This window comes from Heteronotia binoei, chromosome 15 (assembly GCF_032191835.1).
Source record: "Heteronotia binoei isolate CCM8104 ecotype False Entrance Well chromosome 15, APGP_CSIRO_Hbin_v1, whole genome shotgun sequence".
Classification (NCBI taxonomy): domain Eukaryota; kingdom Metazoa; phylum Chordata; class Lepidosauria; order Squamata; family Gekkonidae; genus Heteronotia; species Heteronotia binoei.
In genome coordinates, this window is record NC_083237.1 from 10,486,142 (window position 1) to 10,505,634 (window position 19,493).

Here is a 19,493-nt window from a genome sequence, read left to right on the forward strand (position 1 = left end):
ACCTCAACAGACCAATGGTCTGCTCCAGAGGTCATTTTGTAGAAAAATAGGTGGTGGAGCTCATCCAGGGATTGTTATGCAGCTGCACATTCTATTCAACAGACAAGGAGGTGGAACTCTCAGAAGGAGCTGGAACTCTTAGAAAGGTTCAGGAGCTCTGTTACTGTGAGCTCCCACTGAATCTGAGGCTTGGTCTGCTGTGGTGTAAGGCAGCTTTATATACATTTGTGCTCCTATGTGTACAGTTGAGAGATTTACACATCTCTATTAAACATCCCTTCCTTCTGTGATGAAATGACATTGCACTCTCATGTATCTGTGAATGTGAGCAAGGTAAATATTTTATTTCAACTCTGAATGGCCACTGGTTCAACAAAAAACAATCAGATCTTTGAAGACCAAAGTTTTTGTTTGTTTCTATATCCAGTCTTCAGTCTGTTTGGCTAGCAGGAGACCAGTTAATGTGTTGGTGTGGTACATCTGACAGAATGGGTAAATGATAAAATACTTTTTGCTCTTCACCTCAGGTGACCCCTGCTTTGAACTGCTCCTCATCCTCTGGTGACCTAGGTCAATTCAGTCCCTTGAACCCATTGCCTTTCTTTTGCCCATGAATTTTTGGATATATTTTAATCTCGGCAATTTTAGAGGATAAACTGTTCATCTTTGTAGACATGGAGGTGAGAAATGAATACATCAAGAGTGACTGAATTTATTCTGCTGGGCATTCCTTTTCTACATGATCTACACCAAATATTCTTTGTTACTGGTTTGTTTGTCTACATGTTAGCCATCATGGGGAATGGATTTATCCTCATCATTGTGACCTTTGAGCCCAGACTTCAGACTCCCATGTACATCTTCCTGAGCAACCTGGCTCTTCTGGAGATCTGCTACACCACAACTGTAGTACCCAAACTGCTTCAGACATTTGTACAACCACGGACCAAAATCTGCTTCCGCTGCTGCCTGGCCCAGAACTTTTTCTATTTCACGTTCGGTGGATCAGAACTTTTAGTCCTTACAGCAATGTCTTTTGACCATTATTTGGCCATCTGTAAACCCCTTCAATATCCACTGATTATGTCTAAGAATGTCTGCATTCACCTGTCTTTGGCCATTTGGTATGTGCCATTTGTCTTTTAGTTTCTTCAATGCTTTGTTGTTTGGCAGATGCCTTTTTGTGGGTCCAATGTTGTTGACAATTTCTTTTGTGATTCCACTGACATGTTTAGCCTTGTGTGTACTGATGCTCACATCAGTGAGTTTGTGAGTTTTCTGTATGCTAGCTCAATGTTAGCTGTGACCCTGATCTTCACCGTAGCATCATATGCTTGTATCATCTCCACCATAATACGCATTCCTTCAGCTCTTGGGCGCAAGAAGGCCTTTTCTACCTGTACATCTCACCTAATTGCGGTGTGCCTATTGTATGGGGCACTGATAGCTATGTATGGGAGACCCAATGTGCGTTTGTCTTCTCACCTAACCAAGGTACTAGCAGTCTTGACTACAGCCTTTATCCCAATGTTGAATCCCTTCATATATACAATAAGGAATGCAGAGGTCAAAAATGTCATTAGGAATATAATACATAAGAAACAGTTGCTGAACAATGATTTTTAACTTTTTTTCAAATAGGTTGATATGTAAAATTGATCAAGACACTTATGGATAGGCATCAATTCAGATAGATGAAAGGAACAGAGTGAAGCATTGTTTTGCTGCCATGTGCACCCAAATTTCACGTGATCTGGGCAGCTACTCTCCCCATAGTACCAATTAATAATGTAAGGGCTATGGCCAGTTTTGAATGTGGTGGGAATAGCAGATCCGACTTTGAAAAAGCTGACTTGAAATGGGATTCAACTACCTTCCCCCACAATCAGATGGCAACTGCTTTCAGTACTGATGAGTTGAGACCGGTTATATTTTATTAATCTCTTGCCTCTATGGGGGCTTTTGAAATCTCTAAACTGAAGAAAGGTGCTGCTATGCAAACACATTAAAGGATCATTGAAAGTTGAGAAAACCCCAGAAAACGCAGGATCTTGAAAAAACACACACCTTAAGATGCAATTTTGCACATATTTACAGAGACAGAGCTGAAGCACTTCACACTTTCAGTATATTTCAATACGTGAAGGACTTGATTAATTGTTCTTTAAGAGATTTATACGCAGGGCTTTCTTTTTTGTAGCAAGAACTTCTTTACCTATTAGGACACACACTCCTGATGTAGCCAATCGTCCTGGAGCTTACAATAGTTTCTGTATTAGGAGCCCTGTAAGCTTTTGGAGGATTGACTATATCAGGGAGGTATGGCCTTATATGCAAATGAGTTCCTGCTACGAAAAAAGCCCTGCAATAAGCTTTTTGTACTGTCTGGTGTATAATACTGGTATGTTTTTACATAGGTAGAATATACATTATATATACAAACACAACATAAAAAGAACAGAATAATGAAAAGTGTTTATTAGATATACATAATAAAAGTTTTTTGTTTCGATATTGCATTATTAGTAATTGTCATGGTGATATGCCTTTTTTTTTCTTCTTCGACTCTCCCCATAGCTGACCTTTTCAGTCCGGGCCCCCACCTGGTGGAATGAGCTCACTCTGGAGATCCAGGCTCTGCAGGACTTACCCAAGTTTTGCATGGCCTGTAAGAAGGAGCTCTTCCACCAGGCTTTTAATTGAGTCTCAGAGCAGCTCACAATCTCCTTTACCTTCTTCCCCCACAACAGACACCCTATGAGGTAGATGAAGATATTGGATTTATATCCTGCCCTCTACTCCGAAGAGTCTCAGAGCGGCTCACAATCTCCTTTCCCTTCCTCCCCCACAACAGACAACCTGTGAGGTGGGTGGGGCTGGAGAGGGCTCTCACAGCAGCTGCCCTTTCAAGGACAACTTCTGCCAGGGCTATGGCTGACCCAAGGCCATGCTAGCAGGTGTAAGTGGAGGAGTGGGGAATCAAACCCGGTTCTCCCAGATAACAGTCTGCGCACTTAGCCACTACACCAAACTGGCTCCAAAGGTGTTTTGATTACTCGTTCTAGTTTCTGTATGAATGCTATTAAGAAATCTTTAATTTCAAAACAATTTTAAAAAAAACTAGTTGTAGGCATTTCCACATAGAAAAGCAATCCATGCTACTATCCTCATGTTCATAGGCAATGTTTATTCTGTAACTTTTTAATGAGGCTTGGAGATGGCATTTTACTTGGCATGGATATATTTTACCTTTGTTGAAGGCATTCCCATGAGATATGTTGCATTACTCACTGTACTTTTTTTTTTTTTAAAGAGAGGCTTGCATAAAAAAACTGAAATTAGAAAAAACAACCTTAACGTTAACTAAGTGGGGCGAACAGCTTCTTGAAGGAGAAATTTCTCATGAGGCCTTCAAACAAACTGGATGCTTAGCAGAGTAAAGGGATTAAGTGCCTCTGTTTCTACAAGTGCTTGGATTTATAAAAGGAAGATTCTATTTCTTTGTCCCTCTGTGCCAAGGATGTAGAATTATTTTTGTAACAATTACATCTAATTGAATTGAATCAGTATCCGTTTTTTTTCCGCCAGGCATAGAGAAAACAGAGGAAGTGCAAGGTAAAGACTATCGTATTGTGTAAGGTTTAGTACATCCTACATATAGGTAATTCTACCAAAAAAAGGGGGGGGTAAAGGTAGTCCCCTGTGCAAGCACCAGTCGTTTCTGACTCTGGGGTGACATTGCTTTCACAATGTTTTCACGGCAGACTTTTTACGGGGTGGTTTGCCATTGCCTTCCCCAGTCATCTATGCTTTCCCCCCAGCAAGCAGGGGACTCATTTTACTGGCCTCAGAAGGATGGAAAGCTGAGTCAACCTGAATTCTACAAAATCTCAGTGTAAAAAACACCAAAAAAACCCAGTCTTTTCTAACAATCCTTGTCAGTGAATCATTCCATAATTTTTTTTTTCTATTTTTGGACCTAGTGTGTAACTAATTTTGTTTGAGACCACTGGCACCTTTAAGACCAACAAACTTTTATTCAAGGTATTGGCTTTTGCGTGCATGCACACTTCTTCAGATACAATGAAATGGAAATTGCCAGTTAAAATGCACAGGTAGAGGGATCCAAGTGGGCAGCCGTGTTGGCCTGAAGCAGTAGAACAAAATAGGAGTCCAGCAGCACCTTTAAGACCAGCAAAGCTTGATTCAGAATGTCAGCTTTCGTGTCCACGCACACTTCTTCAGACAAGGAATAAGGTACAGTAAGCACAGCTACCTATAGCTTGTGGGGTTGAGAATGCAAAATGGTACAAAGTTAAAATCCAATAGCAGAATATTAAATTAACAAATTCAGAAAACCTTTGATCTGGGTTGCGTTAGCATGGGAAACCAATGCAACAGTAACATATCAGAATGTGAAAATGTCTGTTAATTATTCTATTGCTTATAAGCCTGGGTCAAAATAAGGGCATAGGTAGAGGGTGAGCAGTTAATTAGCATACGGCATAATGAAGATATTTAACAGATTCAAGGACTAAACCGCAACAAGTTGAGTTTATATAGTTACCACATTTTTGAGTTTAATTCCAGGGGTACAACATAGTGAAGAAAATAAATATGTCAAAACTGGAGATTAGAATCATGGAATCATAGAGTTGGAAGGGACCTCCAGGGTCATCTAGTCCAACCCCCTGCAGAATGCAGGAAACTCACAAATACCTCCCCCTAAATTCATAGCCTCTTCATTGCTGTCAGATGGCCATCTAGCCTCTGTTTAAAAACCTCCAAGGAAGGAGAGCCCACCACCTCCTGAGGAGGCCTGTTCCACTGAGGAACAGGAAGTTGAGCTGGAAACTCTTTTGATTTAATTTCAACCCATTGGTTCTGGTCCTACCTTCTGGGGCCACAGAAAACTATTCCACACCATCCTCTAGATGTCAACCCTTCAAGTACTTGAAGATATTGATCGTATCATCTCTCAGCCACCTCCTCTCCAGGCTAAACATGCCCAGCTCCTTCAACCTTTCTTCATAGGACTTGGTCTCCAGAAACCTCACCATCTTCGTTGCCCTCCTCTGCACCCGTTCCAGCTTGTCTATATCCTTCTTAAAATCTGGTGCCCAAAACTGAACACAATACTCCAGGTGCTGTCTTACCAGAGCAGATTGATGGGCAGATGTGGATTGCCCATCCATCAGTTGTGGAATGCTGAGAGTAATTAAATGAGATCTTTCTGTTTGTTATTCTTGTTTGGCCCTAGAATCTGTTAAACACCTTCATTATGCTGCAAGCTAATTCACTAGTCACTCTCTACTTTATATGTATGGACTGGCAATTTCCATTTCATTGTGTCTTAGAAAACAGTGTGCATATGAAAGCTTATATTTTGTATCAAATTTTGTTGGTCTTAAAGGTGCCACTGGACTCAAACTTCATTCTGCTGCTTCAGATTAAATGTGACTACCCACCTGAAAGCAATTTTGTTGCTAGCACAGTGGAATTTTAAAATTGATCGATAACGGAATCTTTCCTAAAGGATTTCCCCCCCTTTCTTGATCACTGTTTATGTGACAATTTTATTACAGGATATGTGTCTGCCCTGGGTCACCCAATAAGTTTCAAGGACAAGACTGCATTTGCATCTAAATTTCCTGCCTCTCAGCCTTTTGAGAGGGTTAGTTGGTATTTTGCAGCCACCAAGGTGATGATGAATTCATCAACCATAACTGAATTTATCCTAGTGGGGATTCCATTTCTCTACGATCTACACAGGGTTTTCTTTTTCATAGGCTTATTTATGTACATTGTAGCCATCCTAGGGAATGGATTTATCCTTGTCATTGTGGCCATTGAGCCAAGACTTCAGACACCCATGTACTTCTTCCTGAGCAACCTGGCTTTTTTGGAGATCTGCTACACCACGACCGTGGTACCCAAGCTGCTACAAACACTGATAGAAACAAAGACCACAATTTGTTTCCATTGCTGCATGGCCCAGAACTTCTTCCACTTCACATTTGGAAGTACAGAGCTTTTAATCCTTACAGTGATGTCCTTCGACCGTTATTTGGCCATATGCAAACCACTCCGATATCCAATGATCATGACCAAGAATGTTTGCATGCAGTTGTCCTTGACCACTTGGTACTTCTCATTCATAGTCGTGTTTTTTCAATGTCTCCTTGTCTGGAAGATGTCTTTCTGTGCTTCCAACATTGTTGATCATTTCTTCTGTGATTTTGCACCCCTGTTCAGTCTAGCATGTAATGACACTCGCCTCAGTGAGCTTCTGGAATTGCTCAGCGCTGTCGTAATTGTTATTTTGACCTTGATCTTTACCATAGTCTCCTATATCTACATCATCTCCACCATAATGCACATTCCTTCAGCTGTTGGGCGCAAGAAGGCTTTCTCCACCTGTACTTCTCACATGATTGTAGTGTCGATATTGTACGGAGCACTGATAGTCATGTACGTGAAGCCCACTCTGCATTCCTCATCTCGCTTAACCAGGGTACTAGCGGTGCTGAACACTTCCCTCATTCCAATGTTGAACCCTTTCATTTACACAATAAGGAATGCAGAAGTGAAGGCTGCTGTCAGGGATGCGATCAATAAGAAGAGACAGTCGCTGAATGAAGAGTTTTTTAAGTGTAAAGGTCGGTAAATAATATTTGTGACGTGAGAAAGCTAAGAGCAGAACACATAAAGATACAAGCACTGTTACTGATGTAGTTGGTGGAACTGTGATTGGCGTCATGGAACTTACAATATTCTGCTGGGGTGACCAAGAGTCTCCTGAACAAATGGAGCCTGGTTTCATCTTTGCTATGAAATTGCTTCATTTTTTTTTTTATAGACAAGTCATCTGAAATCTAGCAGAAGGGCTTCACAAGCAAAGAACCTCATGAATTGTCTTGTTGAATTACTTTCAATTTGAAATAAGTTGTATTTAGGATAATTTTGCATCACTGAGTTCAGTGCTGGCAGCTGAGTGTGGCACTGCTGTTGACACAAACTCACAAAATCAGTGAGCTACGTGAGCATGTGTCAACAACAGCTCCGCATTTAGCCATCAATTTGGGCAGATAATGCATAATTTCAAATCATCTAAAATGGTAGTGCTCTCTCTCTCTCTCATCACATTCTTCAGGTCAATGCATCCCGATAATATACTGGATAGACTTATAGTTCTCATGTAACACTGAGAGAAGTCACAGAGCTGTTGTGATCCAGTGCACAGCACAGGCTTGATGCAAACATTTTTAGGCTTTGGGCATCAGGATGGGAAAATGAAAAGGCAGGAATATTAGGAAGACCAGTTATACACCTACCACCAACCCTACCCAGTAATATCAAAACAATGAAGGAATGTGACCTTTCACTGAGGGTTTGAAATTATCCCTGACCAAATCATTAACACTGTCTTGGGGGAAATGCAGTGTACACCTCAGTGTCCTCTGAAGGTTTGTGGGTTGTAACGGTTATGATTGTCGCCACCGACTTGGGCTATATATAGGAGTCTGAGAAACTATCCAACACCACCATGTACAAAGTTCAGCATATTTTAAAATATGGGACATATTAGCTACTGGAGATTCTAGAACGTTATATATTTGTACTACAAGTAGGGGAAATTCAGTTTTCATGATCTAGATTCCAAATATTGTAGCTTCACTAACTGCATTAATGAAAGTTTCAGAGGGCAGCTGTGTTGGTCTGAACAGCTAGATCTGATGGAGAGTGTTTTGATGGAGAGTTTTCAGCTAAACATTTGGAAGAACTTCCTGACAGAGTGGTTCCTCAATAGAACAGGCTTCCTCGGGAGGTGGTGGGCTCTCCTTTGAAAGTCTTTAAACAGAGGCTAGATGGCTATCTGACTGCAATGACAATCCTGTGAACTTAGATCATGAGAAGGAGGGCAGGAAGGGTTGCATCAGTGCTTAGTTCTCTTGATCTTTTCTCACTTGCCCCGGGAAGTGCTATTCACTGATTTGGAGTCAGATAACAATTATTCTCTAGGACAATTTGGCCAGAGACCCTGGAGGCTTTTTACTATCTTCTGGGCATGGAACAGGGGGCACTGTGTGTGTAGGGGGGGAGTATTTTTGAATTTTCTGCATTGTGAATGGATTGGACTAGATGACCCTGGAGGCCTCTTCCAACTCTATGATTCTGTTACTCCCAAAAGGTCATACCTTGAAAATCTTGTTGGTTTCTAAGGTGCTACTGGACTCAAAACTAGCTGCAATGTGATTGACAAAAGACAGGGAGCCATTATCCTATTTAGATAAAGGATATTTTCCTTTGGCATGGATATCAGATTAAAACAATGTATTCCTTCCTGTTTTGCACAGTCAGGATACATAACCAGTGAGCAGCTAGAGACAGAAATTCTCAGAAGGAATAGTCAAGAGTTATTTGATGAGGGGACTGCCTTCTCTAAATGACACTCATGGAAACAGATGGAGCGATAGATAGATAGATAGATAGATAGATAGATAGATAGATAGATAGATAGATAGATAGATAGATAGATAGATAGATAGATAGATAGATAGATAGATAGATGATGGATGGATGGATGGATGGATGGATGGATGGATGGATGGATGGATGGATGGTTTTATGAGATTCTGGTAAAGATGATTTCTAGGCCTGCCAGTGAACCTTCTGATAGTACCTGGGTTGTGGCCACTGAGTGACACAGAGTGTTGGACTGGATGGGCCATTGGCCTGATCCAACGTGGCTTCTCTTATGTTCTGATGTTCTTATAGACAAATGTCAAAAATTCAACATGTTAATTTTAGTTCATTTTTTTCTGAACACTCACTGTAAAGTGTGTCTTGTATTTCGATGAATAAATGTGCGTGGAAATCTTTTCACCTAGTACTTCCTGACAAGTAATACTCAGAAACTGAAAACAGTAAAGAACATACATACAGTGATTTTTACATACATTCCTGAGAAGAATATACCCCCCGAGTCTTCAAAATAGCTACAATCAGTTCTTGTGGCAGTGAATTACGTGTCTTAATTACTCAGTTACTCTCCCTAACCTATATTATGTCCATGTATTTAACCTTGGAATAAATTTGCCAAATTAGTGCTTGTGTGTGGGGAGGGTCATCCTCATGAGTCTAAAGATCCTTATCAAGCAATAAATTGATGATCTCGTTGGTAATTTTATTTAAAACACTCACGAAGCATTTTCTATATGTTCAAGGGAAGAACTAAAAGCTGAAAATGAGGCATGGAAAAAAAATCAAAGCAGGCAAGACCATCTATCAATTAATGACAAACACTGTTGTGGGCCCAGGAGCACTGAGAGGACACAGATGAGGAATGACTACAGTGATTTTGGAGTTGTAAAGCAGATAGATAGATAGATAGATAATTTTATTTGTATCCCGCCCTCCCCGCCGAGGCAGGCTCAGGGCGGCTAACAACATCATACAAATTTCAATTATACAAAAAGCAAAAAACACAAAATTACATTTAAGCATTAAAATTCTGATTAGGTTTAAAATTAGTTAATTAAGTTAATAAAAGTGCTAATACTGTTCTTTAGGATGGCGGTTATCATTAACAATTTCTTCCTTCGTCAGCGAAAGCTAGTCGGAAGAGGAAGGTCTTGCAGGCCCTGCGGAATTGTTCAAGGTCCCGCAGGGCCCGCATTTCCTCTGGAAGTTGGTTCCATAGGCTCGGGGCTACAGAGGAGAAGGCCCGGTTACGGGTACATTGCAGCTTCACCTCTCTCGGTCCGGGAGTAGTCAACAAGTTTTTTCCAGCTGACCTCAGTGCTCTCTGGGGTTCATATGGGGAGAGACGGTCCCTAAGGTAGACAGGTCCTCGACCATATAGGGCTTTAAAGGTAATGACCAGCACTTTGTAACGAACCCGGTATGTAACTGGCAGCCAGTGCAGCTCGCGCAGTCCAGGCTGTATGTGCTCCCATTTAGGAAGCCCCAGCAACAGCCTAGCCGCCGCATTCTGCACCAGCTGCAGCTTCCGGGTTCGGTACAGAGGCAGCCCCATGTAGAGGGCATTACAGTAATCCAGTCTCGAGGTGACCGTTGCATGAAGTACCGTTGCCAGATCTTGGCGCTCTAGGAAGGGAGCCAACTGCCTTGCCCGCCTTAGATGGAAAAAGGCTGACTTGGCGGTGGCTGCAATCTGGGCCTCCATTGATAATGAAGGCTCCAGTAAAACTCCCAGACTCCTAACCCGGTGCGCCGCTTTCAGCGGCACCCCGTCGAAGACCGGAAGAGGTATTTCCCCTTCCCGAGCGCCCCGACCCAGACAAAGGACTTCTGTCTTCGCTGGATTCAATTTCAGCCCGCTCCTCCTCAACCAAGTTGCCATATCCTGCAAGGCCCGGTCTAAATTCTCAGGGACGCAGTCAGGCCGGCCGTCCATCAGCAGATAGAGTTGGGTGTCATCTGCGTATTGATGGCACCCAAGTCCGTATCCCCTGGCAATCTGGGCAAGAGGGCGCATGTAGATATTGAATAACATTGGTGAGAGAACTGCCCCCTGGGGCACTCCACAGTCCAGTGTGCGCCTCCGGGACCGCTCGCCCCCAATAGCCACCCTTTGTCCCCGATCCTCGAGGAAGGAGGAGAGCCACTGTAAGGCAGACCCCCTCACCCCTATGTCGGCGAGGCGGCAGGTCAGTAGCCGATGGTCGACCGTGTCGAACGCGGCCGACAGATCTAGCAGCATCAGCACCGCCACACCACCCCGATCCAGATGCCGTTGGAGATCATCTACCAGGGCGACCAGTACTGTCTCCGTCCCATAGCCCGGGCGAAAGCCGGACTGGCAAGGGTCTAGGATGGAAGCGTCATCCAGAAAGCTCTGCAACTGCAACGCCACTGCCCTCTCTATTATTTTACCTAAAAATGGTAAATTGGAGACCGGTCGGTAGTTTGCCAATTCGGCCGGGTCTGCTGTACTTTTTTTCAAGAGGGGTCGGACCAAAGCCTCTTTCAGAGATGATGGAAAACGCCCCTCCAAGAGGGATCTATTTATGATGTCCCGTAGAGGACAATCTAGCTCCCTCAGGCAGGATTTAATTAGCCAGGAGGGGCATGGGTCCAGATCACAAGTTGTAGGGCGTGCAGAGGAGAGGATTCCGTCAACTTCCTCCAGGCTGAGCGGGTCGAAATGATCCAGAGTTAAATCAGAAGACAGGCGTGGGGCCTCGGGCTCATGTACTGTGTCTAAGGTGATGGGCAAGTCTTGGCGGAGTGACGTGATTTTGTCTGCAAAAAATCTCGCAAAAGCCTCACAGCCTATTTCTGATTCACTAGCGTTTGGTCTGCCCTGGGGCAGCGTAGTTAAATGTCCAATTATTTTAAACAATTGCGCCGGGCGCGAGTTTGCAGACGCAATCTTGGCCGCGAAGTACTTCTTCTTCGCGGCCTTGACTGCCATCTCATACGACCTCATAAACGTTCTGTAGGATGTTCTCGCCGCTTCGCCACGAGTGCGCCGCCACTGCCTCTCTAGTCGTCGGAGTCCTTGTTTCAACCGGCGTAGCTCCGAGGTATACCAGGGAGCCAGCCTTGAACGAGGGCGCAGAGGACGTCGGGGTGCGATCTCGTTGATTGCCCCAGATAGCCGGTCTTGCCAGGCATCAACCAGGGCATCAAGGGAATCGCAAGGGGGCCAAGGATCCCGAAGAGCCATTTGGAACCGTTCCGGGTCCATCAGGCTCCGCGGGCGAGCCAAAATAGGCTCTCCGCCCTTACAGGGTTGAGGTAGCGTCTCCATACGGGCCTTGAGGGCCAAGTGATCCGACCATGGTATCGCCTCCGTTGCGATTTCGTTCACTTTAATCCCGGCCGCAAAGATCAGATCTAATGTGTGCCCAGCCTGGTGCGTGGGAGTCGTGACAAATTGGGAGAGTCCTAGTGTCGCCATGGAAGACACTAGGTCCATCGCCCGAATGGAAGCCGCGTCATCGGCATGGACATTGAAGTCGCCCAGGACTACGAGCCCCGGGTACTCCAACGCCCAGCCGGACACCGCCTCCATCAGGGATGGTAAGGCGCTGGCCGGTGCGTTAGGCGGATGGTACACCAGCCAGATCGCCAACCTCTCCCCGACTTCCCACGCAAGGCCGACACACTCAATACCGTCAATCTTTGGGGCCGGGAGGGCCCGGAAGGAGTAAGCCTCCCGTATGAAAATCGCCACCCCGCCACCCCGCCCGCTAATCCGCGACTGGTGGAAGACCGAGTAACCTGGGGGAGTCATCTGGGAGAGTGCCGTCGTCTCTCCCTCTTGAACCCAGGTCTCGGTCACGCAAGCCAGGTCAGCATCCTGCCGAAGCAGGAAGTCCCTGATGGTCTCGGTCTTATTATTTATAGACCTGGCGTTGCATAACACCAGTGTCGGACGCGGGCAATTTCTCTTGGTCCCTCTACTTGTCACCGTTGGGATGGGAAGTAGACTAGAAGGGGGCTGAGCACTGTTTTGTCTCTGTCTCCTTCTCTCGTATCTCTGTCCATTCCCACCGTCATATCTTCCCCTCCCCAGGAGCACTGGAATCCCCTGACCGGACATCCCAAGCCTATTCTTTGGTGGTTGTATTAAAGTTCAACTGACTAACTTGAATACACAGCACAGACCCCCAGCCCACCCCTGTCCTCAGTTCCCAATTATCCAGTTCACCAATCTTTCCAAATTGATTAGTAAATAAATAAGTCTTACTTAGCACAATACTAAAATCTAATTCCTAAAATTTAAAGTGCTAACGTTAATAAATAATTGGTTAAATATGCTTAGTCCTGTCATAGCTTAGTCCTGTCATAGCAGTCATAGCTTTTATGGGTACACCACAAGACCACTGTCACAGCAATCTGAGGCCGAGATTTGGGCTCCCCCCTTGAGAGGGGGGGGAATGGCGCCAGCAATCTCTGGTTCTATTGGTCACTGGGTGACCTTGGGTACTCAGTGGCCAGTCCCCCACCAGATGATCCAGTGACCTTCAGCCTGGGTCGACTACCTCCAAATGGAAGTGGCATGGCTTGCCAATGATCTCTAGCTTGAAACCCCAGCATTGTTCCAACATGAAACACCTGGCAGCCTTGTCTGGAGGAGGCCACTGCCTTGGTCCTGACATGCAAATGACCTCAGACCTGGGCTGCTGCCCCCCACTTCTCTAGGTGGTGGTGGGGTTATTTCAACATCTTTCCTTCCATGATGGCTTGGGAAGTAGGGTTGCTAATCCTCAGTTGGGGGCAGGGGATCCCCCAGTTTGGAGGCCCTTCCCTCACTTCAGGGTTATCATAAAGTGTGAGGAGAGGGAAATGTCTGCTGGGCACTCCATAATACTTCAAGATTGGTTCCCATTGAGTTTAATGGAGAATTAATCTGTGGACATCTGGGGCAGTGTTCCCTCTAAACTGAGTTAGCATGAGCTAGCTCTCAGATTTTTAGCCTCCAGCTCACACATTTTTGTCTTAGTTCAAGAAAAATGACCCCAGAGCAAACTAATTTATGCAGCAGCTTGTAACTTTAAATGCCAGTAACTCTTCAAAGTAGAATTTTTGATCACATGACTCCACATCTTAGAGGGAACATTGCAGGTCTTTGGTGGGGGGGGGGTTGCTTGTTGAAGTAGAGGCACCATTTTTTCAGCATAGATCTCGTGCCTCTCCTCAAAAAAATGTTTCAAAAACATTGAACTTGGGACTCCAATTCTATGAATCCCAAAAAATGCCCCTATCCTCCATTATTTCCAAATGGAGGGAAGGCATTAAAAAGGTCCCTTTAAATATGATGGCCAGAACTCTCTTTGGAGTTCAATCATGCTTGTCACAACCTTACTTCTGTCTCCATCCCCAAAGTCTCCTGGCTCCACCCCCAAAGTCTTCAGATATTTCTTGAGTCAGACATGGCAGCCCTACTGGGAGCGGGTGTCATGTTCTCAGGGTGCAGGCAGGCAGGAGTCCAGAGCCAGTCCAAGGTCAAAGTCCAGGAAGTCAAGCTGGACTCTGCTAGAACTCAGGGCTGAGAGATCTGAAGCATAGGCGTGCCTCATATCTTAGCTCTGAAAGTTCTTTCCGGAGCCTGCTTCGAACTCTTGAGATGGGAGGAGGAGAGCTTGAAGGAGATTGATCGTCAACAGCTGACACTGGTGCCTGGAGAGTGATTGATGGGCCAGCTGCTGTTTGTTCAGCTGAGGAACTGGCTGGCAGCTCTTCCAGGTCTGTTAACCATTCCAGCTCCTCCTCATCAGGGTTCATGACAGTGGGGGGCTCACAACACCCAGCTGCTTTGTGTTTTTACCCTTTGGCCAAGGCTCATAGCATTAGCAGCAAGAGTAAGCTGAGGAAGGAGTTTGCCCCCCTCCAGGCAGTGCAGAAGTGCCTGCCCATCACTACACCACTGGCTCTATGGTCTGTCCATGTGGGTTTTCTTCTGCATCCCCCCAGCCCATGGAGCCCTGCTGTGAAGACACACCAACTTGGAGCTTACTAGCTGCAGTCCTTTATTAAGGTTTTATTTCCAGGACCCGCCATTAGGTTTTATGACACACATGGCCCAGCCTGACAAAGTCATATTTATGTCAGATCAAGCCCTCAAAACAAATGAGTTTGGCATCCCTGATAGACCATTCTCAATAAAGTAGAAACTGCTCTCTCTCACGCCCCCCCCCCCCGAACAATGACATGAGGCATCATGTTTATGAGTTAAACTCAGATTTATTTATAGATTTTATTTTAGAAGAAGAAGATGATGATTTTGGATTTATATCCTGCCCTCCACTCTGAAGGGTCTCAGAGCGACTCAAAATCTCCTTTACCTTCCTCCCCCACAACAGACACCCTGTGAGGTAGATGAAGATATTGGGTTTATATCCCGACCTCCACTCCAAAGAGTCTCAGAGCGGCTCACAATTTCCTTTACTTTCCTCTCCCAAAACAGACACCCTTTGAGGTAGATGAAGATATTGGATTTATATCCCGCCCTCCACTATGAAGAATCTCAGAGCTGCTCACAATCTCCTTTACCTTCCTCCCCCACAACAGACACCCTGTGAGGTGGGTGGGGCTGGAGAAGGCTCTCACAGCAGCTGCCCTTTCATGGACAACTTCTGCCAGGGCTATGGCTGACCCAAGGCCATGCTAGCAGGTGCAAGTGGAGGAGTGGGGAATCAAACCCGGTTCTCCCAGATAAGAATCCACACACTTAACCCCTACAGCAAACTGGCTCCAAAGGTGTTTTGATTACTCATTCTAGTTTCTGTATGAATGCTATTAAGAAATCTTTAATTTCAAAACAATTAAAAAAAAACTAGTTTTAGGCATTTCCACATAGAAAAGCAATCCATGCTACTATCCTCATGTTCATAGGCAATGTTTATTCTGTAACTTTTTAATGAGGCTTGGAGATGGCATTTTACTTGGCATGGAAATATATTACCTTTGTTGAAGTCATTCCCATGAGATACATTGCATTACTCACTGTACTTTTTTTTTTTAAAGAGAGGCTTGCATAAAAAACTGAAATTAGAAAAACAAACTTAACGTTAACTAAGTGGGGCGAACAGCTTCTTGAAGGACAAATTTCTCATGAGGCCTTCAAACAAACTGGATGCTTAGCAGAGTAAAGGGATTAAGTGCCTCTGTTTCTACAAATGCTTGGATTTATAAAAGGAAGATTCTATTTCCCTGTCCCTTTGCGCCAAGGATGTAGAATTATTTTTGTAACAATTACATCTAATTGAATTGAATCAGTATCTGGTTTTTTTTCCACCAGGCATAGAGAAAACAGAGGAAGTGCAAGGTAAAGACTTATCATATTGTGTAAGGTTTAGTACATCCTACATAAAGGTAATTCTACCAAATAAGGGGGGGGGGGGGTAAAGGTAGTCCCCTGTGCAAGCACCAGTCGTTTCCGACTCTGGGGTGACATTGCTTTCACGTTTTCACGGCAGACTTTTTACAGGGTGGTTTGCCATTGCCTTCCCCAGTCATCTACGCTTTCCCCCCAGCAAGCTGGGGACTCATTTTACCGACCTCAGAAGGATGGAAGGCTGAGTCAACCTGAATTCTACAAAATCTCAGTTTAACCCCCCCCCCCCCCCCGAAAAAAAACCCAGTCTTTTCTAACAATCCTTGTCAGTGAATCATTCCATAATTTTTTTTTTTCTATTTTTGGACCAAGTGAGTGACTAATTTTGTTTGAGACCACTGGCACCTTTAAGACCAACAAACTTTTATTCAAGGTATTGGCTTTTGCGTGCATGCACACTTCTTCAGATACAATGAAATGGAAATTGCCAGTTCAAATGCATAGGCAGAGGGATCCTTGTGGGCAGCAATGGTGGCCTGAAGCAGTAGAACAAAATAGGAGAACAGCAGCACCTTTAAGACCAGCAAGCTTTATTCAGAATGTAAGCTTTCATGTCCACGCACACTTCTTCAGACAAGGAATAAGGTACAGTAAGCAGAGCTACCTATAGCTTGTGGGGTTTAGAATGCAAAATGGTACAAAGTTAAAATCCAATAGCAGAATAGTAAATCAACAAATTCAGAAAACCTTTCATCTGGGTTGCATTAGCATGGGAAACCAATAAAACATTAACATATCAGGATGTGAGAATGTCTGTTAATTATTCTATTGCTTATAAGCCTGGGTCAAAAGAAGGGCACAGGTAGAGGGTGAGCAGTAAATTAGCATACAGCATAATGAAGATATTTAACAGATTCAAGGACTAAACCGCCACAAGTTTAGTTTATATAGTTACCACTTGTTTGAATTTAATTCCAGGGGTACAACATAGTGAAGAAAATAAACATGTCAAAACAGGAGATTAGAATGATGGAATCCTAGAGTTGGAAGGGACCTCCAGGGTCATCTAGTCCAACCCCCTGCACAATTCAGGAAACTCACAAATACCTCCCCTTAAATCCATAGCCTCTTCATTGCTGTCAGATGGCCATCTAGCCTCTGTTTAAAAACCTCCAAGGAAGGAGAGCCCACCACCTCCTGAGGAGGCCTGTTCCACTGAGGAACCGCTCTAACAGTCAGAAAGTTGAGCTGGAAACTCTTTTGATATAATTTCAACTCATTGGTTCTGGTCCTACCTTCTGGGGCCACAGAAAACTATTCCACACCATCCTCTAGATGACAACCCTTCGAGTACTTGAAGATATTGATCGTATCATCTCTCAGCCGCCTCCTCTCCAGGCTAAACATCCCCAGCTCCTTCAACCTTTCTTCATAGGACTTGGTCTCCAAACCCCTCACCATCTTCGTTGCCCTCCTTTGCACCCGTTCCAGCTTGTCTATATCCTTCTTAAAATGTGGTGCCCAAAACTGAACACAATACTCCAGGTGAGGTCTTACCAGAGCAGATTGATGGGCAGATGTGGATTGCCCATCCATCAGTTGTGGAATGCTGAGAGTAATCAAATGAGATCCTTCTGTTTGTTATTCTTGTTTGGCTCTAGAATCTGTGAAACACCTTCATTATGCTGCAAGCTAATTCACTAGTCACTCTCTACTTTATAAGTATGGACCGGTAATTTCCATTTAATTGTGTCTTAGAAAAGAGTGTGCATACGAAAGCTTATATTTTGTATAACATTTTGTTGGTCTTAAAGGTGCCACTGGTCTCATTCTAGACTTCATTCTGCTGCTTCAGATTAAATGTGACTACCCACCTGAAAGTAATTTTGTTGATAGCACAAAGGAATTTTAAAGCTGATCGATAACAGAATCTTTCCTAAAGGATTTTTCCCCCTTCCTTGATCATTGTTTATGTGACAATTTTATTACAGGATATGTGTCTGCCCTGGGTCAGCAAACGAGTTTCAGGCACAAGACTGCATTTGCATCTATATTTCCTGCCTTTCAGCCTTTTGAGAGGGTTAGTTGGTATTTTGCAGCCACCAAGGTGATGATGAATTCATCAACCATAACTGAATTTATCCTAGTGGGGATTCCATTTCTCTACGATCTACACAGGGTTTTCTTTTTCATAGGCTTATTTATGTACATTGTAGCCATCCTAGGGAATGGATTTATCCTTGTCATTGTGGCCATTGAGCCAAGACTTCAGACACCCATGTACTTCTTCCTGAGCAACCTGGCTTTTTTGGAGATCTGCTACACCACGACCGTAGTACCCAAGCTGCTACAAACACTGATAGAAACACGGACCACGATTTGTTTCCATTGCTGCATGGCCCAGAACTTCTTCCACTTCACATTTGGAGGTACAGAGCTTTTAATCCTTACAGTGATGTCCTTCGACCGTTATTTGGCTATATGCAAACCACTCCAATATCCAATGATCATGACCAAGAATGTTTGCATGCAGTTGTCCTTGGCCACTTGGTACTCCTCATTCATAGCCATGTTTTTTCAGTGTTTCCTTGTCTGGAGGATGTCTTTCTGTGCTTCCAACATTGTTGATCATTTCTTCTGTGATGCTGCACCCCTGTTCAGTCTAGCATGTAACGACACTCGCCTCAGTGAGCTTCTGGGATTGCTCAGTGCTGTTGTAATGGTTATTTTGACCTTGATCTTTACCATAGTCTCCTATATCTACATCATCTCCACCATAATGCGCATTCCTTCAGCTGTTGGGCGCAAGAAGGCTTTCTCCACCTGTACTTCTCACATGATTGTAGTGTCTATATTGTATGGAGCACTGATGGTCATGTACGTGAGGCCCACTCTGCATTCCTCATCTCGCTTAACCAGGGTACTAGCGGTGCTGAACACTTCCCTCATTCCAATGTTGAACCCTTTCATTTACACAATAAGGAATGCAGAAGTGAAGATTGCTGTCAGGGGTGCAATCAATAAGAAGAGACAGTTGCTGAATGAAGAGTTTTTTAAGTGTATCCAAAAAGGTCGGTAAATAATATTTGTGACGTGAGAAAGCTAAGAGCAGAACACATAAAGATACAAGCACTGTTACAGATGTAGTTGGTGGAACTGGAATTGGCGTCATGGAACTTACAATATTCTGCTGGGGTGACCAAGAGTCTCCTGAATGAATGGAGCCTGGTTTCATCTTTGCTATGAAATCACTTCATTTTTTTTATAGACAAGTCATCTGAAATCTAGTAGAAGGGCTTCACAAGCAAAGAACCTCATTTATTGTCTTGAATTACTTTTAATTTGAAATTAGTTGTATTTAGAATAATTTTTTATCACTGAGTTCAGTGCTGGTGGCTGAGTGTGGCACTGCTGTTGACACAAACTCACAAAATCAGTCAGCTACGTGAGCATGTGTCAACAACAGCTCCGCATTTAGCCATCAATTTGGGCAGATAATGCATAATTTCAAATCATCTAAGATGGTAGTGCTCTCTCTCTTGCTCTCTCTCTCTCTCCCGCTCTCATCACATTCTTCAGGTCAGTGCATCCCAAGAAAACACTGGATAGACTTATAGTTCTCATGTAACACTGAGAGAAGTCACAGAGCTGTTGTGCTCCAGTTCACAGCACAGTCTTGATG

The 19,493-nt window shown here is 44.1% G+C and overlaps 2 protein-coding genes and 1 pseudogene across 2 annotated transcripts; all 3 read left to right on the forward strand.

Moving 5' to 3' along the window:
• Positions 1–795: 795 nt before the first annotated feature.
• LOC132582974 (olfactory receptor 6X1-like) lies at positions 796–1,626 on the forward strand (annotated as a pseudogene).
• A 4,075-nt stretch (positions 1,627–5,701) lies between these two features.
• Positions 5,702–6,667, forward strand: LOC132582975 (olfactory receptor 6X1-like). Its single transcript, XM_060254640.1, has one exon. It carries the CDS (start codon positions 5,705–5,707, stop codon positions 6,665–6,667), a length of 963 nt encoding a protein of 320 aa, XP_060110623.1. The 5' UTR covers positions 5,702–5,704.
• An 11,251-nt stretch (positions 6,668–17,918) lies between these two features.
• Positions 17,919–18,890, forward strand: LOC132582976 (olfactory receptor 6X1-like). Its single transcript, XM_060254641.1, has one exon. It carries the CDS (start codon positions 17,922–17,924, stop codon positions 18,888–18,890), a length of 969 nt encoding a protein of 322 aa, XP_060110624.1. The 5' UTR covers positions 17,919–17,921.
• The last annotated feature ends 603 nt before the right edge of the window (positions 18,891–19,493 follow it).